The sequence below is a fragment of the Aulostomus chinensis genome, chromosome 2 (genome assembly GCF_037954235.1).
Source record: "Aulostomus chinensis isolate RoL2024-O1b breed Wild chromosome 2, RoL_Achi_v1.0, whole genome shotgun sequence".
NCBI classification, from domain to species: Eukaryota; Metazoa; Chordata; class Actinopteri; order Syngnathiformes; family Aulostomidae; genus Aulostomus; species Aulostomus chinensis.
In genome coordinates this window covers 27,948,117-27,972,549 of record NC_141321.1, presented here as the reverse complement: position 1 = coordinate 27,972,549, position 24,433 = coordinate 27,948,117, and the positions used below count along the sequence as shown (strand labels likewise).

The 24,433-nt window shown below is 42.0% G+C and overlaps 2 protein-coding genes across 3 annotated transcripts; both read right to left on the bottom strand.

Moving 5' to 3' along the window:
- Positions 1 to 2,736: 2,736 nt before the first annotated feature.
- chrna3 (cholinergic receptor, nicotinic, alpha 3) lies at positions 2,737 to 10,622 on the bottom strand. The gene is made up of 6 exons (XM_086188498.1): positions 10,547 to 10,622; positions 10,281 to 10,420; positions 7,863 to 7,907; positions 5,568 to 5,677; positions 3,438 to 4,632; positions 2,737 to 3,357 (listed from the first exon to the last, which is right to left on the bottom strand). The coding sequence occupies exons 1-6, from the start codon at positions 10,599 to 10,601 to the stop codon at positions 3,229 to 3,231; spliced, it is 1,674 nt and encodes a 557-aa protein (XP_086044624.1). The 5' UTR covers positions 10,602 to 10,622; the 3' UTR covers positions 2,737 to 3,228.
- A 2,374-nt stretch (positions 10,623 to 12,996) lies between these two features.
- chrnb4 (cholinergic receptor, nicotinic, beta 4 (neuronal)) lies at positions 12,997 to 21,776 on the bottom strand. 2 transcript variants are annotated; one of them, XM_086195411.1, is made up of 6 exons: positions 21,459 to 21,776; positions 18,770 to 18,915; positions 17,591 to 17,635; positions 17,256 to 17,365; positions 15,348 to 16,395; positions 12,997 to 13,545 (listed from the first exon to the last, which is right to left on the bottom strand). In XM_086195411.1, exons 1-6 carry the CDS (start codon positions 21,505 to 21,507, stop codon positions 13,381 to 13,383), a joined length of 1,563 nt encoding a protein of 520 aa, XP_086051537.1. In that variant the 5' UTR covers positions 21,508 to 21,776; the 3' UTR covers positions 12,997 to 13,380. The 2 variants fall into 2 exon arrangements, with proteins under 2 accessions (XP_086051537.1, XP_086051545.1); XM_086195419.1 differs by lacking the exon at positions 21,459 to 21,776 and adding an exon at positions 19,013 to 19,108.
- Between the last annotated feature and the right edge of the window lie 2,657 nt (positions 21,777 to 24,433).

Genomic DNA, 24,433 nt, shown 5'->3' with positions numbered 1-24,433 from the left:
ATTGGTGCTCCAATAGCAGATGCAGACAAATGCAAGGCAAAGGTATCAGTTTCCTTTAAATCTAGAAAGCACAGTAAGAGCTCATACCTCCACCAATGTCATGCAAAAGTGTAAATTCAGTTTAAATTTAATTTAATTTGTTCTTGCAAGGCCACATGCTACATCTGTACAATGAGTTTTCTGCAATTCAGCATAGCATCACGGTGTCATACTTTCTCCATAGTCCTTGATGAATATTCTTAATTCAACTGTATTGATGCAGGTATTTCATTTGCCTTTAATTAAATACATTAAAAGTTATTCATGGATTCTCACAATTTAAATTTAAGCTGAGAGAAAGGATTCTTCTTATGTACAATTTGAAGGCGTGTTTGTCCAAAACCAACAAATGGAGTTAACGTAAGCATTTACATCGGAGGAGTGTTAATTCAGTGTGTGCATGCTGTGTAAATAATCACAACAAATGTGATGGGAATAGAAGAGGAGACAGACTGTTGAACTGGTTGCACAGGGAGGAGGAGGAGGGATCGCAGGATGTCAGCAACAGTTCACGGCTTGTGCCATTTTGTTCCCAAATTGCATCAGTATAGCAATGATTTGCAGTTGCTATTAATTTGTTATAGCACTTTACATCAGCTTTTTTCATTCTATTAATTAAAAATTTTTTTTTTGCAGCACATATCTTCATCAGAACATTCAGAGACACCATTAGGATGGCATTCATTTTGTATGTATATCCAACCGTATCCATCGGGGAGATCTCCAGGAGATCAGTCACATGAGTTCTGAGTAAGCCGTAATTAAATTCATTATCCAGGGGTTTCTTATCAGATGTGACAGAGAACTAATACAGAGTCCTTCTATGCTTCCCTGCCAGCATTCAATTAACATGGGCTGGGTTTCCTTGTAATCACACAGCTCACCATCTGCCCTGATTACCTCCGCCAGGGGTGATGGACCCTGTTTGTCTGTCAGCAGGATTACGTAAAAACTAATTTTCAGCAAGTTTGCGAGGTTGGTATGCAAGAAGTAATCTTTACCTATGGCAGCAACAGAAAATGACGTTCCACTCTCATAGTTGTTCAGAAATGGGCTCCCTAAAAAATTTGGAAGTTTTCATTTAAAGCAAAGCAGTAAATTTGGATATTTTCGCGACACAACGTAGAACATAAAACCATAACTAAACTCCACATGGTCAGATCTTTTCCAAACTGAGGACCTGAGAACATTTGCAAGCTGAGGTCTTGTTGTTGGTGTTGTATCGCCATTGCACTGATAGGAATAAGCCTCATGTATTAAAGATTTTAGTTGATTGTGATGGAAAATGATCACATTGTGTTTTATTATGTTTGAACTTTAATTGCATTTTGTGTTGTTTTCATGTTTGTTATGTTTTAAACTTTGTGGTCAAGTGACATTTAATTTTGAGACAGTCGTATGGCTGGAAAACATCTGGTGCCAGACTTCCTTTTTTCCTTTTTGAAATGAGAAGTTTCAGCGTTCCTGTTTTTTGGAAGTTTCACACTTAGCAATGCACAAGCTGACTAAAGTCCAACCTCAGCTTTTTATGACAGCAGATTTACATGTTCATTTATATATAAAACCTTAAAAGAAAATCTTAAGGGCAGGTGGGTGTTAATCTGCAGGGGCCACAAAGACTGTATAAAAGCTCAAGTGAGTCTGTACTCACTGGATTCTTCAGAACAAATTTCCCTCTTGCAAGATTAAAGAGTTGCTCAGACTCAACAACAGTTTGTTTGAGTGTTGTTTCTCATCTCACCAGAACTTGGAGCCTCTCGGGACAAATAGTGTGTCCATCCGTCTAATTTTTCCACCACATTGGTCTTCACCGGATCTACCTGCCTCTTTCATGCAAATTCAAAATATTGAGATATTTTGCAAGACGGCAAATGTATCTTCTTTCATGTAAAGTGTCCGGATATGTTGATTTTCATAAACACAGTAAACATGTAGCTTATTTGGACATTTTGTTCCATCCATCCATCCATTTTCTTCCGCTTATCCTGTTAAGGGTCGCGGGGGGGCTGGAGCCTGCAGGTTTTGGGAGAGAGGTGGGGTTCAACCTGGATGGGTCGCCAGTCCATCACAGGGCCAACACATAGAGACAGACAACCATTCACACTCACAGTCACACCTACGGTCAATTTAGAGCATCAATCAGCCTTGTCCCCTCTTGATGTCTTTGGACTGTGGGAGGAAGCTGGAGTACCAGAGAGAACCCACGCAGGAACAGGGAGAACATGCAGACTCCACACAGAAAGATCCTGTGATGGAGCCGGGGTTTGAACCCGGAACCTTCTTGCTGTGAGGCGACAGTGCTGACCACTGCACCACCGTGCTGCCACCTACATTTTTTATACATTTCCAGGAAACACTTAATGGACCCTGGCAGAGGTCTGTGATATTTAAGTCTGAATACTTGAGAGCTGACAGGGCTTCTCTTGTATAGAGACTGAAACAACATTTTAGTCAAACCTAAACCTCAGTGGCCTCCACGTCTACATTCTAAAGAAAAAAACAATATCACAAACACATTCAGACACCTGTTTTAATATTCATCTGCAAATAGATAGGGAAATTTTGAAACAATATTTGCGGTAGGTCTTTGCAAATTTCATATTTTGAGGCAATCCATACATCCTCTCAATGCACATAGTCAAAAAAACTCCAAAGGATCTGTTCCTTGCTTGAACACTAACTCTTTTAATGCATTTGAACCATTTAAAAGTAAATGTCTACTTCATAAAATTGTGCAAGTGGGACAGAGATCAGGGCAGATGTTTGCTATATTGCCGTAAAAACAATTAAAGGATTTTAAGAAATTGCAGTATCACATATTCACCACATGATGTCACTATTTGAACATAGTCACATAGCCTGCTCTTGAAAGCCTGTCAATTCAAAATTCAAACACATTTCTTCAACACATTTTTAAAGTGTAACACTCAATAAGGGTCCACTATTCCACTATTGTTGTGTTGCCGTGGCAGCATAGATAAAATTACCATGTAGTGCAAAATTATTCTTTACACAGTGACACTGTTTTTCTCCATGTCCCCACAAAAAAAACAACAACAACAAAAAACAGGACAAAAAAATGACCAAAAAAAATCCAATAATAAAGTAAAACAACCCTGATCAGGACCATCTTTTTTTATTTTAATTCACTCTTTAAACCCTCATGTTGTTGAAAAAAGAACCACATATTCATATATCCTCTCCCAGTAATAGAGGCTGGAGGAAGAGGCCAGCTGTTCCCAGGATACACACAAGGACAAAAACCCACAGGAAGATCCTGTCGATAACCATGGCAACATACTTCCAGTCATCCTGAACCTGTGGGAGGATCAAAGGGAAAACATGTTTAAAACATGTCAAAGTTGAGCCACATGTCCTGTGTTTTGAAGAGCACTCACCTCCTTGGCTTCATTCTGTAGTCTCATGTTCTCTGCAATGTATTTGACACTCTCAATAGCCTCCCTGACTTCAGGGGAGAGTGGCAACAGGGACATTATTCCTGCATCCAGAGATTCCGAGCTAGAACACTGACTACCTCCTCCAACCCCGACAGCACTGCCTCCAGTCAAAGCCCCGAGGCTACCCAGTCCTCCGCTGCCTCCTCCAGAGTCTGCAGGCAGTTTGCTGGATCTCTGGTGCCAGCAGCCATTGCAACGACCCTCGCAGCACAGGAGCCCCGAGCCGCCACCTTTGGCCAGCTCTCTGCTTAAATTATTAAGATTGGAGAGCTCTGTGTTGTTTAAAAGCCTCTGGCGGTTTGTCAAAGTGGACACAACGCTGGAGGCCAGAGCCTGAGATTTGTGCTGCTTTTGCAGGGAACCTGATGAATGCATGGTGCAGGGCCTTGAATGAATCATCTGAGAATTGTCAGTAACCTTCTCAGGGTCCCTTTCGGGTCTGGTCATGAACATCACCTTTGGCAGCAGCCCCAGGAACACACTCCGCACCCAGAAAGGCATTGTGTGTGTCTTAGGAGTGCGGTAGTGGACATTCAGCACAAAAACAGTGATGACAATAGAGAGGGTGACGAAGATCATGGTGAAGAGGAGATACTCTCCAATCAGGGGGATGACGAGCGAGGTGGAGGGGATGGTCTCTGTGATGACGAGGAGGAAGACAGTTAAAGACAGCAGGACGGAGATGCACAGAGTCACTTTCTCACCGCAATCAGACGGCAGATAGAAGACAAGCACGGTGAGAAAGGAGATGAGGAGGCAGGGGATGATCATGTTGATGGTGTAGAACAGAGGCAGACGGCGGATGTACAAAGAGTAGGTGATATCCGTGTAGATCTCCTCGCAACAGTTGTATTTAATGTCGTGTTTGTAACCGGGGGCGTCGATGATCATCCACTCGCCACTTTCCCAGAAGTCCTTGAGATTGATGGTTGAGCCGATCAGCACCAAATCAATTTTGGCCTTGTCGTAGGTCCAGGAGCCGAACTTCATGGTGCAGTTTTGGTAATCAAAGGGGAAATATGTGACATCGATCTTGCAGGAGCTCTTGAATATGGCTGGTGGGATCCAGGTTACTTCACCATTGTATCGAAGAAGGGCCTTCGTCTTGTCATCCACCTGGAAATCTCCAACTGCACTATAGAGAGAGAGAGCGAGGAGAAGAAGAATGATTTGAGGCATATATCTGATATTTATCAAGGAGGTTCCCAGCACCTTGTGGTGTTTCCTTATAAAACATCCTTAAAAATATATGCAAAGTAAAACTGCAAATATTACATCGTGGTCACTTGCTTCTGCTGTGTGTGCCCGTTAAAGTGACTTTTCACCATTCGTCCATTTACTACCGCTTATGCTGTTAAGGGTCGCGGGGGGGCTGGAGCCTATCCCAGCAGCCTTCAGGCGAGAGGCGGAGTTCACCCTGGACGAGTCACCAGTCCATCACAGGGTCAACACATAGAGACAGACAACCATTCACACTCACAGTCACACCTACAGTCAATTTAGAGTATCAATCAGCCTCGTCCCCTCTTGATGTCTTTGGACTGTGGGAGGAAGCTGGAGTACCAGAGAGAACCCACACAGGAACAGGGAGAACATGGAGACTCACACAGAAAGATCCTGTGCTGGAGCCGGGATTTAAACCCGGAACCTTCTTGCTGTGAGGCGACAGTGCTGACCACTGCACCACCGAACCACGACTTTTCACCGCCATCCTTTTTTTCCCTGATCATTATTGAATCCCAGGGGACATTTGAGGCAAATTTGAAGACATTCATAAGACGTTCCAGAGATATCCCATTAACAAGAACAGGACTGACATGACACGCATGTGAGGTCACAGTAAGCTTGCCCTTTGACCTTTGGCCATCAAAATCTTTTGACAAATTCCTTAAGGAATTCCAGAGATACCATACTAATGGAAAATTGGGATGTTCAGACAGACCTCCTGAAATTATAAGGGGTCTCTAATATAGGGGGGCTAGTATCGCTTGTCACTGTGTCCCTATCATAAATGAACCCAACAACCGATGAAGCAAATGAAGCAAGTTTTAAATGTGTTCTCAAACTCACTTGTTGTACAGAACGATGTCTGGCTTCCATATCCTGTTGGATGGAACTCGTATGAATTCAACGCCTCCGAAATCCTTTGGGTTCCATTTTAGTTTGTAGTCATTCCATATCTGAAAAACCAATTGAATCCATGTCATAAACCTGCAAAGACTGCAGTTTGGAGATAGGCACTGCACCTGGATATAGTATCTAAAGATACTGAGGCATATACTGTATATTTCCTAACAAAATTTAGGTCAGGTTTTTAAGTGGGGACTCTAAAAGACCAATGTCAGACAAGACAGTTTCAAGATGCACGACGCTTTGTCAAGAACACCACTACAACATTACAGCACTTCAGTGAGTTCTACCCACTGCTGGTCACGACATTAACATAAGGTCAAGGACTTTGTTCTTGGACTGATTCTGAGGTAGAACGCGTGTTAACGGGGGCGTTCAAAATATCAAACTCATAATCTTACATACAAATTAGTTCAATAGGTCAGATGAGATTAATATAATTTAGGACAGATTAATACAACCACGAACTGCAACATCATTATTAAGCATCAAGTTACCTCTCTGACAGAGTCAATCACAATTGAAAATTAATACATTAGTAAAGGTAGAACATAAGGCACCCTATGAGGTGTCTTTGAGTGTATATTTGAAATGCCAATTTTTCAGTTCCTGTTAACAATTTTCAACAATCATCTCCATAAAAGTCCGTCGAAGGTCAGAGAGAGAGAGAGAAAACTCTCAGCGTAAGGGGGCAGAATCCTGTCGAGAAGAGACGAGGGGCATCTTAAAATTCACGCTGTCGTACAGCATACTTAAAAGGTATTGTCTTAGCGAAGGCAGAATTTATGGCGGAGCTGTTGTATCGTACCACACTGAACAAGTTCGGCCAATAAAGTGGCAGTTTGGGAATGAAAGGACGTTGTATCAATCACCTACATTGTAAAACTTGAAATTGAATGGCTGCTTCTGTATACTTTAGAGACGGGTGTTGAAACTGCTCTCTCATTTTCATAAAAATTAAATTGGAAAGCAGGTAATAAAAGCTGGTGATAAATCAAGTGGACTTGCAAAGGGCCGGTGTATTCTTCATTCAGTCATTTCAGAGCTCCCACCTTAATTAAAAGTAAATACAGACGAGATCAAATGTAATACAAAATATAATAGTGGTTAAAAACTGCCTCACTCACACACACACACACACACACACACACACACACTCTCACACTCTCACACACATCAAACATAATGGATTCTTTTAAACTACCTTATTTAAAAAAAAACTGCTGAACAGATGTAGAAGCAAAAAAAAAAAAAAATTTGTTTCTGTATGTTGATTATCTGTTCCTACAAAATCGACTCTTTTATAAAGTCATTCTTTTTGCAAAATTTCTCTCATAAAAATGAGCCATCATGCCCAACAGGGGGATAAAAACCGAGCTTACACAGTTTGTGTGTGAGGAGATAAAACAGATCACAGTTTACAATGTGTTTTATGGGCCTTCGCGCCATTGTTTTTGCTCCGGGACAGCTGGTGATACCCGCGAGACTCTTAAAAGTGCAATACTAAAGCAGCCGTGGGGAGATGTAAAAATTTCACTTAATTAAGAGACAGTGCGCAGAGTATTATAAGACTTTGGTGGTGGTGGTGGTGGTGGCGGTGTGGGGTAATATACCTGTGGAGTTGATTGTATATTGCTTGCAGATGATGTAACGGTGCATCAACTTTCAGCATCAAAGAGCAGTTCCATGACTAAACGCTTCCAACATGAAATATTTGCTCGTCATGTGGGACGTGTAAAACTGGTTCACTGCCCTGTGCATCACGGCAGCAGACCATCCGAGTGCAACCGACTACATAATAAAATCATCAGTCCATACAGACGCATTTTGCTGAATTCTGCTTTGATTCAACAGCAAATTAGGTTATTCCACTTTATCTAGCTTGTGGTTTCTGTCAAAGTGTCAAAAGATATCAAGGATATTGAACAGGACGATACACTTCTGGCTTCTGTCAGATTATTCTGGAAATAAATGAAATCTAAGTCCATTTATCCTTCCACTTAGCCAGGAACAGGTCGAGATCTTAATCTAAGTGCAGTTGGTAAATAAGAAGGTTTTTTTAATTGTTGTTGTTTTTAAGATAGACGACTAAAAGGATCAATGTGTTTAAGAAAAGCTTCCTCCCATGAATAATTCAAGCGGCCAGTCCAGCCCTGAAGACTCATGTATGAAAGATGGCTTATCCATACTCGATGTCCTTGCCTTGAGTTGGAAAGTCACGCATGATGAACTTACATGTCTCAGCCACAGATTGGTTTCCATGATCTGATTGACTTCATCCTGACAACAGAGCAGAAGAAAACACAAATTAACAATTAAACAGAAACTGTCTAATCTGCCACTGAGGATGTTATACTTTGTGTGTGTGTGTGTGTGTGTGTGTGTGTGTGTGTGTGTGTGTGTCTGTTTTCTGCAGTGTCAGACCTCTGCATATACAGGATAAGAGGAATAAGAGGCACACCTGAGTCCTCCATGCATGGAGCCAGGAGGGGCGGCGCTTTGGCAGCAGGTCACACAGCCTTAACTTCTACTCTAGCAACTCAGGGGGAAAGCTGGAGCAAAGGCTGAAGCACATGCCTCATGCAGGGGTGGGTGCATGTGTGCGTGTGTGTGTGTGCGCGCGCATGTGTGTGTGAGGTTGTCAGGTTGGGGCTGAGACTGTGACTGAACCAATCTCACGACCCAGTACATGACATGAACCATTCATATGGCTGTTCAGTATCCAGGAGAGATCTCCGGTTCCTCCAGGCCGGTGGGCACACGTGGACAAAGGTGGAATTCAGTTGAAGATTCATCTGCAATCAGGCGTTTTTCAACAATTGTATTACTTTCTGATTTTGACCATTTTAAAGCCAGAATGCAGCACGGTTACATAAAAATGAACATCTCTCCTATTCGAGCCGCACAAGCTCATTAAGCTCATCCCTGCCAGGACAGGATATGCAAAATTCTCTTCTGTGTAATTATCCTGCATGCTTATTGCTGACATTTTCATATTTCTATTCTGTTTTCTCTATTTTTTTGCTTTTATTGGGACATCAATCCAAGAACTATTAGATGAAAAGTTACCTCTTGGATAACACATTTACAATAACAGCGTTTATTAATGGCAACTGTCCCTGTAAAATGAAACCTTGAAAAATAAATTGAGGCATTTTTTTTTTTTTAGTTTTCATTATTTTTTTAAAATCTAAATTACAGTTAGTCATCCCACCATTTCACAAGCACCTGCACATATCAGCGCACAGACCGGAGACAAGTTACCGGTTGTTTTGTTGTGTTTTTGTTGTCATTGTTGTTGTTAGGAGTACGAGGCTAATTTTTCCTTCCATTTTCAATCTTTACGGAAACCTGGCAGTTGATTCGTGTCAAACAGACATGAGAGAGATACAAAACTCCTCATTTAGCTCGACAGGAAAGTGATTTAACATATTTCCACACTATTTCTTTAAGGAAGAATTATTAGGAGTGTGCACCACCCTGTCATGTGTTCCAACAGCCTGGAGGAGCCCAGCCTGCCTCAGAAATGAGCTCTGATTGTGAAATGATGGCTGAGCCAGCCTGACCGATGAGCTATTGATGCTCTAAATGAGCTCATGTAGCCCGGGTGTAATTGGTATATAGGCTCACCGACACCAATTGCATCTGGTTGACAAGCACCAGGTGTGGGAAGAGAATAATGGTCATTCATCAGCGCTGGGAGCTCAGCAGCCCGCCAGACTAACTGCATCAAGGATGGGATAACAAAACAGCCTTGTCAAGAGCAATTTTGATATTACAGCATGCATGATGTCATAGGTGCGAGTCAATTCGAAAAGCTGAAACAATAGATGATTTTGTAAAACGTCTCATCGGATGTGATGAAGCTGCCCTGCTTGTCTTCTCCTCTTGTATCATTGTCCATGTCTGAGTCAAGTGAGGGAGCTGAGTGTCTGCCAGCCAGTCTGCAGTCAACAAGCCCCTTAAACCTGCGATTAAATTGGCGGGGCGGGGTGGGGGGCATTAGAAGTGGCTGTGATTGACTGATAGAGGACGTCTGAGACATTCTGAGACTGCTGACGTTTCACAGTTTGTCTTCCAGGCAGCCAGACTGTCCCTGCATTCAACTAGTTTCCCCTCTCAGGAGCACAAACCAGGTCATGTTCACCAGGGCAGCAGATTATTTACGTCATCCATCATCTGTAGATTATATGCAGGATTTATTGATGAATAATAACAATACCAACAGCTTAGATTTACATAGCGCCTTAGCTCAATGCAATTTCCCTGAGCCCAAAGCGAGGTCATTAAATTTCATAATCATAAATGACAAAAATCAACGAAAATCTTTACATTCTAAGAGTCAAAAACAGCAAATGTTGGAATTTTTAGCATGAAAATTGAATAAAATGAAACAACTCATCGATAATCAGCAGTTTCCATCTGTTACTCTCTTAACCATTGTAGCTCTGTTATTGACCACCACCACTGCCCCCCATCAAAACTTTGTTGTGACTCAGAAAGCAATAAATCAGACCTCTACACACACACACACACACACACACACACACACACACACACACACACACACACACACACACACACACACAGTCTTTACCCGTGCTGCCCCACCAATTAGCATCCATCTCAGGAGTAACATTAAAGACAACTCACCACTTTGACCAGCTGTGACATCGACACCTCAAACTGGACTATGACTGGTTCGGACACGTTCTCCACAGGTCGTATGTACTGGTTGTAGTTGGAGAAAATCACAGAGAAAAGCTTGTGCTCCGCTTCTGAACATGAGCCTCCTAAATTGGAGCAGAAGGTCAGAGTGTGTGTCACTACTTCAAATCCCCTTTCCCTCGGTTATTATATCCACACACAAACCACAAAAAAAAAAGTAAAAGCAACAAGTAACACTCTCTGAAACTCACCCCGCAGATGAAATAGGAGGAAGGTGCACAAAAAGAAACAGAGAGGGATTTTCATCCTTATCCACCTGATGATGGGAACGATGTGGAATGAATCCAGGGTCAGCAGCAGCAGCAGCAGCAGCTCCGCACACCAGACCAGGGGGAGAAAGTGTGGGGAGTGAAAGCGTGGAGAACTGAGAGAGCGGAGGGAGGGAAGACGAGCAGAGCGCACAGCCAGCAAGCAGCCACGGCTGGGCGCACAGTGAGGGGAAAAAAAGAAGAAAAAAAACCCCGCAACGAACCCTGCGACCTACAGCCGCTGATATGAAACCGGTTTTCTTCTTGTTCCCTCTTTTCAATGTTGAATCGTGTAAAGTTTGACAGTGGAAGGTCTGCTGTCAATGGTGAAAAGAGTAAATTGTCTCTGTGCTCTCTGATTAAGTGGCGGATCCACGAGCATGATTCGTGACGTCACACGTAGTGAAGAACCTGATCCTGGTCCAGAAGTCAACACACACAAGTATCGTGTGGGAATTTAGAGCTTCCCGTGCTCAAACGGAGAAAATGGATTTAATGTACATAAAAACGCATATTCGTTTCATCTGGAATTGTTTTAACGAGCGAAGCAAAAAGGTTGGGTTTTAAGTTCATGTGATGATTATTAATTATCAGCACAATATCAGACACAAGATGTAGAATTTTCCTATACTTTAATAAATTGACTGCATCGATAAAAACGTGTCAAATTCAAAATAAAAAAACTGATAATTTCAATATAAACATGTTTTTTTAATGTGGTGTTGAAGTGTAGTAGTGAGTGTGTGTGTGTGTGTGTGTGTGTGTGTGTGTGTCAACATTAATGGAAAAATATTCACCTTTCAATGTAAATGATCACCTATCAGCCCAATAATAAATTGCATACATTAGACAACAAATCTTTTATGTCACAAGCTGTGTAAAGTCAAATTCATGGCAGAGGTTTAGTGTGTTGGTTTGCGTCTCATATCCTCTCCTCAGTCTTTTATTTGTGCAGTATTCTTTGTCATGTACGTTCATCTGTTGTTAATCTTTGTGATTGCTGTTGCTGCTGTTCCACATACATACTTACAATGTCTACAGGCAATCTCCATCCTGCTGAAATTCCCTAAATAAGAAGGGGAAAGAAAAAAAACAAACAAATCCACAGCAACACCGGGGAGGCTGTGCGGTGTCTGACCCAAACTTAACGCCCTCACATGGGGAAAATGAAAATGGAATTAGGGTTTGGGGAATAATACATGAGCACTAAATTGTACCTACGTACTATTTCCTGTCTCCCAGACAGCTGAGGTGGTTTCTTCACCTCTACATAAATCTTCAACTGAGGCTTGTTGGAATACCAATTTGCTTTAGGATTTTTTTTTAAACCTGATATAGAATTGCATTTATTGAATACTAAAATGGCCTGTATGCTTATTCATGGTATTTATCCTTCATGCATTGAAAACCTATGAATTCTTGCATTTTAAAAACTCAGAAAATCCTGAGAAGTGCTTGCTGAGGTAGCCGGGTAGCTCTCCGAGCCACGTTTTCATGCATCTCTAATTGAGAACTAACTATATAAGGCTGCAGACATACAGCTGGTGATTAATGAGACCTGGCATGGATCTTTCAATGAAGCTGATTTTAAAGAGATGATGAATTATCTGCCAGATCTGCTGCAGCTCTCACTCTCTCCCGATGAAAGGAAGCAAACAGGTGAGTGATGAAGAGAGGAATGAACTTGAATCCAATAAAATAAAGCAAATTTACTCATTAACATAGATGCTGATGGCTATCTCTTGATAAAGGTCTCACCGAATAACCGACACTCTGCAGAATCTCTTAACGAGCCCACTCAGCATTGTTTATTGGGTAGTAAATAGTGTGTGTGTGTGTGTGTGTGTGTGTGTGTGTGTGTGTGTGTGTGTGTGTAAAGGTGTGCTTACGCTCTATTTATGAGTCGGTGCAGATAAGCACATAACGGAGATTAAGTCAGGTGTAAAGTGTAGTCAATAGAGCACAATGTGTAATATGTATGTCATATTCTCCACAGCCTAGCCTTAAAAGAACTAGGCCTCATGTTTTGCTTTATAAAAATTTCCATTCATCTGCCTCATGTAACGAAATGTCGCAACTGGCACATCTACAGAAAAACGTTTCAGGCCAGAGGAGGAGTTTCCATCACGAGCAACACAGATGAACTATAAACACTTTGGCAAGACCCTGAAAACGTTGAGACTGTAGATTTCAGGCATCCAATAAAACTGAAGGAGGACACATTCGATACATGTATTCTTTTTTCCTTCTTTTTTTTTTTTTTAATCGCACATCACATTTCAGTCACATGGAAACTTAATTATTATTCACACAACATCTGACAGCACATGTTCCTGCTGTTTTGAGTCTGTTCCAGGAGCAGGTCAGCAAGAATTGTTTTACTATATTCAGTCCAGTTATCCTCTGCAGATACGACGGGAAATGAGGCCATGTTCGGTCCCTGGCAGATACAATTTCCTCAGAACACTGGTGGACGAAGAAAGTTGTATTGCTGTGATTATTGGCTTTTAGATTTAGTATTTGCTCCCACTCAAAGATCTCCGTTTAGCAAAACTGAGCATTTGCAAGTACTTTTCTATGTTGGTATAAGCTGCCTTATTAGTGACATTTGGCATTGGCATCATTACATTTAGAGCCCACCAATATGGTACTAGAAGCTTTAATTAACACCAAAATACATTTGGCGACTATGACTCATGTTAATCTGTCTTTTTTTTTTTTTTAAATAATTACTTGAGAGCTCAACGTAGAGCTTCAACTTGCTCTCTTGGTTCTCATCAAATGCGAGGGGTCTCAGAGCTGGGCTGCTGGTTGGGGATGGTCTGACTCTGGAAGAGAGGCTGGAGAAACAGGCCCAGGGTGCCCACCACACACACTATCACAAAGATCCAAAGGAACATACGATCCACCACCATGGCAACGTACTTCCAGTCCTCTATCACCTGCAAACACACACACACACACACACACACACACACACACACACACACACACACACACACACACACACACACACACGCAAACAAAGTCTAATTAGCACACGCAATCAAATGCATGTCAAATCTATTAGACACAACATGTCTTGTACATGTTTTTAGATTTGCAGAGTGGCGAGATGAAGAATCCTGCTACAGTGTGTTTTCAGAGGACACTGACATGCATCTGTTGCATCCATTTGCTGGTAAAGAGAATTTTTTTTTTTTTTAAACCTGAGTGCTGATTGACCCTTTTCCATTTAGCGTTGCCTTTTTATTCCTTGAGCTTTCATATTCAATGTCACTAATGCACCAGTAAAAAGAGTAAACAAAGAAAGCAGCATGAAGGGCAGTGAGAGTGTGGCTACTATTTTAAATCTTTTGCTCTGGTCTGTTCAAACTCAATGTCCGCTGAACAATGATGAATAAGGCTGTTCGAACTAACACTGAAAGGTTGAATTTATGGCTGAGGTGGCAGAAAGTCACATAAGCTACAGGCGGAAGCAACAATCCTCCATGGTATTGTTGATAGAAGACGCACCTAAGCAAATGTGGGTAACGGTAAACGATTATTTTTGTGATGGTCTCCCACATCAATGCTGGAGCTCATAAAAACCGTGTCTACTGCCGAGTGGATCCTGATTGACGACATTCCCATTGCAGAAAAAAGTAAGAGATTAGAGTGTTTTTTGGCCAGTTGAAAAGGTACTAGAGTAAGTGACATTCCAGCCCTCATAAAAATCCGATGTATTCATCCACATCTTCCACGGTATCATGCTTTAGATGTCAGATGATCTGAAAATGGTAGCTAAAACTAGCAGGGATCTGACTCCATAATGCTGAGACTGACACTGAAAAAGCCACTGAGCCTTTCCCCCTCCCTTCAACGGTGTCCTTGGCTGTTCCTCACTCACAAACCAGTCGTTCCTCACTCCCACTTCCCCCACACTTTTATTGATTTGTCAGAGAAAGCGATCGATTATCTAAAGTCGGCCTTCAATTTGCTGGGTCACAGCCACTGCTTAAGGTTAGTATTCCTTGCAGCAGGGGGTCAGGGGGGGGTCACATGATGTAGAGTAAAACTTATTGTTCATTGTGCCAATAGGAACCCCTGTCATGCAGCTTATAGGTACCTGAATTGATGGGAAGCGATGGTGTTGTACACTGGACAGTGACCATGTTTACATGGATTGCAATAATTTTACTACTGATATTGATCTGAATAAGACAATATTGCGATTGAATGTGTTTAAAAGAGGAGCAGAGGGTTTACTTGCTAATTACGGACAAAGGTGTGCTTACGGCGGATTTTGTAGCACTTTCTGGAGGCTGGAGCATTCATTGTGAAGCAGTTCGACTGCTGTACATGTCGCAAAATTGCTGCAAAAACTCTGCCTGGTCTTCTTCGTGTCACTAAGGTGAATATACGTCTACAACACACTTCAGTCGTGTGCGATGATAGGAATACTCCATGTCTTTATTCAGTTATTGCTTACGCCAACTAAGACCTAATTCAATTTAACACTGTTCGACAAGTTAGAAAAGTGTCTTATTAAGAATCTTAAAAGTCGCCACTGATTCATCCCAATTTTGCAGAAAGCTAATCATCTACAGATTTCATGAGAAAAACTTTCCAGTTATTTGAATTTTCTATGAATAAATGTGATATAATCCAGTTGTAAGATGAACATGCACCAATTTGTATTATTTTGTCAAACAAGGTCTTGTCCAAGTACTACCAAGATTTAGTGAAACTTCTGTATACATACACTCTGATCATCGTCATCTCCCATCATGTGCTCGGCCACAAAGCGCACCCCGTTTGCCGCCTCCTGGACATCAGCAACCCAGTCGGAGCTGCCTCTCTGGTGGAGGTCCTGGGTGGAGGGGAAGCCACTGGGAAGGTAATCAGAAGAACGCATGTCTCCTTTCTTACTGGAGTGGCTGTAGGCAAGTGGAGGAACTACATTTTTGTGTCCCGGTGTGGAGAAGGCTGAGTCAGAAGAAAGCAGGACAGAAGATGACTTGACGGTACCTGTTTGAACTGGGTAACCCAAGCCCAGAATAGCTCTCCTAGCCCTCAGACACCTCTGCTGACGTAGCCTCTGGCTCCCAGAGTTATTGTGAGGACGTCTCATGAAAAGTAAGGCTGGCAGTTTGATAAGAAATATCAGCTTGACCCAGGAGGGCATGGTGTGAGTGCTGGGAGAGCGGTGGTGCACGTTGAGCACGCACACACTGGTGATGATGGAGAAGGTCACCAGCACCATGGTGAACATCAGATATTTTCCAATCAGGGGCACATCCAGTGACGTCGGAGGAACGATCTTTGAGATCAGAAGCAGGAACACAGTGAGGGCCAGGAGGACAGAAATGCAGAGGGTCATCTTCTCCCCGCAGTCTGAAGGCAAGTAGAAGACCAGGATAGCCAGAGAGGTGATCAACACACAGGGGATGATCAGGTTTATGGTGTAAAAGAGCGGCTTCCTCTTGATGATAAAGTCATATGTAAGGTCCACATAGGTGGCATCCAGAGGGTTGACTGTCCGTCTGCCAGGCAAGGCCAAGATATCCCACTCCCCGCTGGGGGTAAAATCATCCATACTGGCCACCTCTGACTTCAAGATCAGATCAATCTCAGTGTGGTCGTATGTCCAAGAGCGGAACTTGAGCGTGCAGTTCTGCTGGTCGAAGGGAAAATGCTTAACCTCAATCTTACACGCGCTTTTGTAGATGGCCGGAGGAAGCCAGTTAACGCTGCCGTTGTAAAGGACGATGGCGTTGGTGAAGACTGTTACCTCATAGGTTCCATCAGCACTACGATGAGAGAAAGAAAGTGAAGAGAACTTTGGAAAGCTCGGAATAAATCTTAGGGGCTTAAGCAAGCAATAGCACAATCATAGAGGAGATAAGGGAAAACTACTCATACTGAAAATTGGTTACTTTGGACAGGCACTAAAGGCACTAAATCAATATCCACAGAGCAGAACTGAAAGCTTCATCATTTGTTGGCTCTAGTGAGGCTTTAGAGTATCAGAGTGGGAAATATGAACAAGACCGCTTCATTTATTGGTCTTGCAAGCTGCATAACTCTGAGGATAACAGGGTTGGTGTGACTTGGAGTGAAATACCACAAATATTACTCAACGGATTCAAATGAAACTACCACTCCTCAAGGTCCCGAGAGGATTCAAATTAATTCAACCCAAATAAAATAGTAACGATACTAAACTGGTGGTCGATGTGGTTGCTGTAAAACCAGCTGGAGATTAGATTGTTATATTTTTCATTGAATTCAACTGTTTATTATGATTTCGAATAATTTCATATATTTATCACCAAAGAGATGGGTGGAAAACAACGTTTTACATAAAATACTCAAAAATTCATGAACATCAGTTTGACACCTGCAGTTGCTGTTTTGCAGTTTGCTCTGCTCTAAATTTGGCAGTTTTTGAGTTCCTCATAGTTTTGCAAGACTGTTTGACATGACTTTGTGTTTGTGTGTGTGTGTGTGTGTGTGTGTGTGTGTGTGTGTGTGTGTGTGTGTGTGTACGAGCATGTGCCAGTGTTTTCCACATTGTGGAGATCATCAGGCTCTAATGTTGGAATAATGCTCAAACTACAGCCTAGTAACTTGATTGAAGCCAAACACACTGGAGTGACGTGATGCTTACTTGTTATACAGGACAATATCAGGGAGCCAGATGTGTCTGGAGGGAATACGCAGCTTGTCGATACCTTCGTATTTTGCAGGGTCCCATGATAACCTGTAATCAACCCAGTGCTGCAAGGACAGGGAGACCCTTTAAGTCTGACTTCCACACACGCTTACTCAAGAACAGCTCATTTCCAATTGACATGCTTCATTATCGGTGAAATATGTTGGAAGCACAATTGGCGAAGCAGTTTGTTCCACATTGAGGGTAATAATTGATGTGGTTTAATTCAAGTTCAGGGGAAGGACATCATTAAATAGACATTAGTTGACTGAGAGCTTTATCAAACTTACCTGAGTGAGCCAGACATTGGTGGTCATGATCTGTTCTCTTTCATTCTGGAAAAATGGAGAAGAAAAAAAGAAATATATATATATATATATATATATATATATATATATATATATATATATATATATATATATATATATATATGATATGTTCAATTGTAAGCCTTTATTAATTGTATAGCCTCTATTTTCACTGATTGGATTAAAAAAAGTAATAAAGGGATTACATTGCTGTGTTTCCCCTTTTTTTGATCCAGGAAATTACATCTTGTAGAAATGTGATATAAAGGATAAAGAACAATCAGACACTTTTTCTTGCTCTACCCAGAGACACGGCTGTGATCGAGAGAACGTAAAGCATTTCAGAAACTTAATTCAGACTTTGCTCAAGGATGACAGCACCAAAACTCACAGTAAACAGAGACAGAGAAAAAAAGAACAGGACATTGAACGTCATCCCACCCAACACAGAAGAAGCTTGTAACGATTCTGAACGGTGCAGTTTATTCACACCCCCAACATTTGTGTTGTACTGCTCGCGATCACTTCAAAAACATACCATTGGCTAAGTTTATCTTGCTCATAGAGTCTCATAAAATTTTGTTAGCTGCAGAAGTCATTTTCTGCAATGATCCAGAATCCAATGTATAATCTCAGATGCTTTGGTTGAGGGAAGCCACGGTGATGCTAATTTCTGGGTAGGCTCATAAAAATGCAGTTTATCATGTGTTGAAACTCCTCTCTCTCCTCTGATTGCTTGTTAACATGATAGTTGATGGCAGCAACAAGAAGCACAATGTGACCTCGTGAAGCGAGAGTGGGAATGAGCCTCGCCGCTTTGGTCTGAGAATGGGAGGAGCATCCTCAGTAAATCAGGAGAGATCCCCTATTACTGTGACTTTATGGCCCCTTTTAATCCAATGTGCTGAAGTTTCAATCTGGATATGACAGAGGCAGAGAGCACAGCTAAGCAGATATATCCTCCACTTCATCCATCCATTCGGAGCTATGACTTCTCAGCAGATGCTTCTGTGTAATGAACTGCACCCTCAAAGTTTTGTGGCGCTTGCTATCTCTCTCTTGTCCATCATCCTCTTTCAAAACCTTTCTGTCCCCCTCTTTCTCTCTCCAGCACACACACACACACACACGCTCATCCTCTTGGCGGGATCGGTACTGTACCACACTGATGAGCTGTGCCAGAGACACTTGCAGCTTGACTGTGACTCTCTCCGTCCTGTTGACAGCTGGGCGGATGAGTGGATTGTAGCGTTCCTCTTCAAGCAACCATTCCATGAGACGCTCTTCTGAGACAGCACAGCTGCTACCTGGTAACACAATTTGATTTACTCATCAGTTTCAAGCACAGGTAGTGAATAAATAAAACCACATCTGTTGCGTTCAGCCTATAGCCAGCGAACTTACATTGACAAGAAGTGCAAGCTCATTGATCGCTCCATTGCAACAAGGCTGCATAGCCTTCTCCAGCTTTTTAGATTGAAAACGTATTAAATCAATGTGCAACTATGTACTAACTTGTTATTGGTGTTGCTTAACCAAAAAAGTGTAACAAGCAAGGATGTTTTCTGTAGAATACGATGTGGAGGGCGGACGTCTCTGCAGCTCCAAAATATTCTACTGAATTGATCCTTTGACAAATATTGCACCTCCCTTTGATTTTAAAATTGCAGATTGGCCAGATTAAGAAATCCACTAATTATGCAGTCGCTGGTTACCATTAGCTTCAAACTAAATATACAGTATATATTAATACTAATATATGTGGCTGGCTCTTTCTGCATTCTATCACATTGAAGTTAGCCAGCAGTGAAAAGGCGTCTTTGCGAGTTCAAGATGTCTACTTGTGAGTACTTGCAGGGCATAAAACCCTTTTGGGGTGAATTATTGCTTAAAAGAACTTAATGATGCTATTTTTTGACTCCACACTTTTTTCTTGGCCATTTTTACTCTCACTCTCTCAATGTTATTCTGTGAAAGGAAGTTCTGTGAATGTGTAAATTTATAAAGTGTCCTGAACCTGGAGACGGTGCTTCATGCAAACCAGGAGCAGGAAACAGGAAACATTAGCAGCCAGTCGAACAAATCATGTCCAAATAAGTACTTCCATTTGTGGATGAGAGCAGATATTTCCACAGCATTTTAACGATCATTCTAATGATCATGTTTTGTAATGGACCTGCTCAAAGCCATGCTGATTGTGTCAAGTGAGATGAAGCAAGGAACACCAACACTTAACCTCGCCCTCTCCTCCATTCCTGATAAACGTCACCCATGTCAGCGGTGAACTGCAGCCAGATTGGATCTGATGGTCGATACATCCCATCTGGGGCAAAATGGGTACACGTAGCATCGCCTCCCCCATTACTTTACATGCCACTGGTTATTGATGCCTCCACATGGCCAGGAGTAGCTGAGTCAACTTGGTTTACTCATTAAAGACCAATCAAAGGAGGTGAGACTCAGAAGAATGGTTACTGTGGTCCTTGCTCAGGACAGAACCTCAGTGATTCATCAAGTCTGCCCTTTTGGAAGCACTGTGGTGAATGTGGTACTAAAACTCACCACTATCTGAAATTCTAGCTCAAACATTCACTTAAAAAGTTTGTAACGCTGCTCTGTAAGCGCCATCATCAGGCTGGAGGCTCCTGGAGGTTTGCAAGGTGCAGCTTAGCCACAGTCTGTCCTGTGGGTCAGCGCACGCCGCTGTCACTCTGTCAGTCACTTGGCTGCTATCCCATCCAACACAGTGGGACCTCTGCAGCACACTCCAGCAGATGGTGTGTTGTCAAAGCCCTCCGAGACCACAGTCAAAACAAGCTCTGCCTTCCTCAGAGGCAAACTTATAATCACCTGCTGTGACCCGCCCCCAGTGTGTGTGTGTGTGTGTGTGTGTGTGTGTGTGTGTGTGTGTAAAAATGAACAGCAATGAACAGCATTGACATTATGTTGATGGAGAGTGAGGTCAGGCGTGTTAATACAATACAGGAATCAGCTCGTGATAAGGTCACTCTGTACAACATACAAAAAATATATATATTCAACAGACACGTAACACATTTACTGAATAATGAAGTGTGTGGGTGGACCAAAACATGAAGTAAAGGTTGAAAGAGAGGCTTCTCTTCTTCTACACTTTATCATTACACCAGTGTAGCTTTTCTTTTCTTTTCTTTTTTTAATATTTCTACTTTCTCTTCTATTTTTCTATATATCACCTACCACATGAATCTGTGAAAATATTTCATAAGAATGCCCCACTTACACAGAAATCAATTATTTAGTCATGAAATATTTGAGGCAATGTGTAAATGATCATTGGTCTTAACAATAAAACCTACTTAAAAAAAACAACTAATGATGTCATATGATGGTAGGAAGGAAGGAAGGAAATAAATACATTTAACACTGAAGTTGTACCAGTACTACAGATAAAAGTTTAGGAAGAAGATTGGAATGTCAGTAGTGAGCACAGTTGCTCTGGCGACTATTGAGGCCGCCTTTGACACACTGTTGACACATTAAACCCCAGGATCAGATCCCAGCATTACTTTGTCCGTTTTGTTCTATATTCTAAATATTTCTTGAAGTCTCAACATTCAATCATATTGTGGGCTAAATAAGTATTGAATTAACTGAGGAATTAAAGCATATAGGTAGCTCTATTCACATTGAGGCTAGACTGTACAATGTGATGATATTTAGCCCATGAAAGCTGCGCTTAATATCAACATCATGATGATTATTTGAAACACAAAACCACAAAAGCACCAAATGACTTGGAGCTGGCGTCCACTGGCATACTGCAACACAGGCAGGCCAAGTTTCTAAGTGAATGTGAAAACACACTTACAGAGAATCAAGGAGAGAATGCAAGCGATGATGGAGAGAGCCCGAGTCATATTTTCGGCACCATCTGGTCAGCGGGAGTCGTCGGTGAGAAAGCCTCAAAGCTGCCGAGTTCAGCGCTCTTCCTCTGGGACATGCCGGACACTGCGCTCTCCGGGTCTGGACACTTTACACGCACTGTGCTCCGGATTCCTCTCTGGAGGAGAAATCACTGACAGAGCTTTCTCTGTCGCCACATGTCGGTGAAAGTTTAAAAACAATCCGTCCGGTGAAATTCAGCGGGTCTCCTCCGACAGTTGTGCGCTCTGACGACGTGGAGCAGCCTGACCTGACCGGGGGCGCTGCTCCCTCCCCGCCTGCCTGCCTGCTTGCAGGTCCCTTAACCGGATACTGTTCCGCTGCAGGGACTCGATACCAGCTCAGCGTCTGATGAGGCGGTAGGTTTCATATGTTGCATACTACTGAAAATGTGAGTCATTGAATCTTGCAAATGGCACTGAAAACTATGTGCAACATATAGGCCACTTTTGAGTGATATCATCAGCTGATGGACAGGCTGATTGATGGGAATTAAGGCACCGTTGGACTTTTTTCTGTCATGCTTCCCTTCCGAAGCTTCAAAATTCAAACCCATACCCTACAACCTAAAACAATGACGAATAACTGGATTACTCATTAATTAAAAGTTATTCAGTCTCAATTGCACCTCATTTGCCTCAGTAAACTATTTGCTTTAGATGTATGGAGCCCTGGTCCGGCCAAAAAGAGAGTAGACATACATTTTGTAGCCAGAATATATATCTCATTTCCAAAATGTGATAAATTACTGGCAACTATGTGATCAAATTGTGGGAACAGTTTATATCTTGTGGCTAAAGTACAACATGGAACTTGTTCCCACAACTTCATAAACATGTTGCCCGAAAACAATTTGATAAAGTAAAGGCCATGTGATGTAACCGGTCACCACAATTCTTTACGTTTGTCCCACAATCTGATTAATTTGTGTAATCAAATAATCAAATTGTGTTATGTTATATCTTGTAGCTACAAGATTATACGTATTATATGTTCTCCCTCTCTATAGCTACTATATTCATTAAAATTAGTTTCACTCCCTATATTTTCCTCACTGTGGCGACCTGAAGTGACTCCCCCAGGCCCCCATTTGCGAACCAAAGGTATTTACTGAAACCCTGTGTTGTCTGACCTTATATGACCTCACCCTCTTTCGTCAAATCATATAAATTCTGCACGGTCTGAAAATAGAGAATTTACTTCATTCTTTTAAAAGTTTTTATTTAGGTATCCGGTCCTCAAAGTTTTTGTCTAAAAGGATCCCAGAATCATACTCAGAGGCCCGGTGCTGTCAGTGAGTGTGTTCAGGAGAAGGTAGTAAATTATTCCCCTGGCTTGGATGTAAGATTTAGTAAAGTGAGGTCCAGTCAGATCCGGAGCAGCACAATCATAGCAGATTTACAGTCACTGTGCTGCTTAAAGCCTCGTTATAATGGCCAGTAAAGGAACAGTATCAGACATGAAGGGCAGCCCCAAGGACTCACCTGAGGTTGTAAATCTCAAATCCTAGAACTGCTATTCTGGATTATTGAGAGCTAATCAATACAAACTGATTAGGTTTTGTCCCTCGCTTGTTTTGGTTTTTTTTAATTGGGACGGGGCAATGGATGTGCATTTGAAATCCCACTGAAATTAAATTGTATCTTTTTATTACATCATACACACAGAATCTGGTCTGTAAATCATTTATATTCTCCTTTGAGAAAGCTTTCAGAAACCAAAGGGGAGAGATTTATATTTTAAATGATGTGGTTTCATGATGGCTCCCCCCAGTTTTGCATTAATTAGATGATATACTGTTTGGTTATCCGCCTACGTAGCTGGAGACTCTATTTCATATGGCAAATCAAATCTATGCATAAAGTAATAAGGTGGGGTTGTTTCACTGGAGGAGCAGACAGTTATACTGAGCCACAGATGCTGAACAACAAAGCACATTAGCTCTACTGCTTCCAGCCATCCATTTTCTATACTGCTTATCCATTAAGGGTTGCAGGGGGTAGGGGGTGGAGCTTATCCCAGCTGACATTGGGTGAGGGGCGGTTCACCCTGGACGGGTCGCCAGTCCGTCGCAGGGCCATCGGGAGCAATTAGGGGCTCAGTATCTTGCTCAAGTATACTTCAACATGGCCACTGTGGGAAGTGAGGATCAAACCAGAGACCCTTCAGTTGCTAGATGGCCACTTTACCTCTGAGCCATGCCGGCATGTGCTTTTCTCCTTCAGTGTCCTTATTTTCAAATCATGAGCACACACCTTGACCTGCATAGAAAATTGAAAACAAACAAACTTGTTTGCCCTGTGCCAGTTTACTGCTTGAAGGTTAACCAGCTGCTAGCAGCACACTGAGCATCATGTTGCTGAACATTCCTGACAATGTCAATAAATGGTTCCAAATTCTTTCAGGTCCTGTACCTCCTGAAATGTGCAACCTCCTGCCCTCTTTATCTCAAGCTAGAGAGCTAAAGGTCATTTCAACCACTTATTCATATTTGACCGATTTTGGCAGCATATTATGGGTTATGGGGCTCAAACGGACATATGCGCCCTTCAGATGGAACTTGTGTTAACAAAAATCCCGTACGTAGCTCATAAACTCATAGCTTTGTGAAAATTCCCATTTTGAGAGGACACTACAGTATTCAAGTTTGGAAATCATGGTGTTAGATCCTGGTTCGCGCTTCAAAATCCCTGGTAGCAACATGCAGTTTGCTCACTGACATCCACCAAAACATGGCTGAGACACATTCATTTCCTGATCTTTCCTCAAGACATTTTGTTATCATTTTCATAATATAAACTATTATTACATTTCAATTTTTAGTTAGTTGTTTTGGGGGTTTTTTTGTCTGGAAAAGGGGGGAACTGATGTTCTTGCATGAGCAAGTAGGACAGTTGCGAC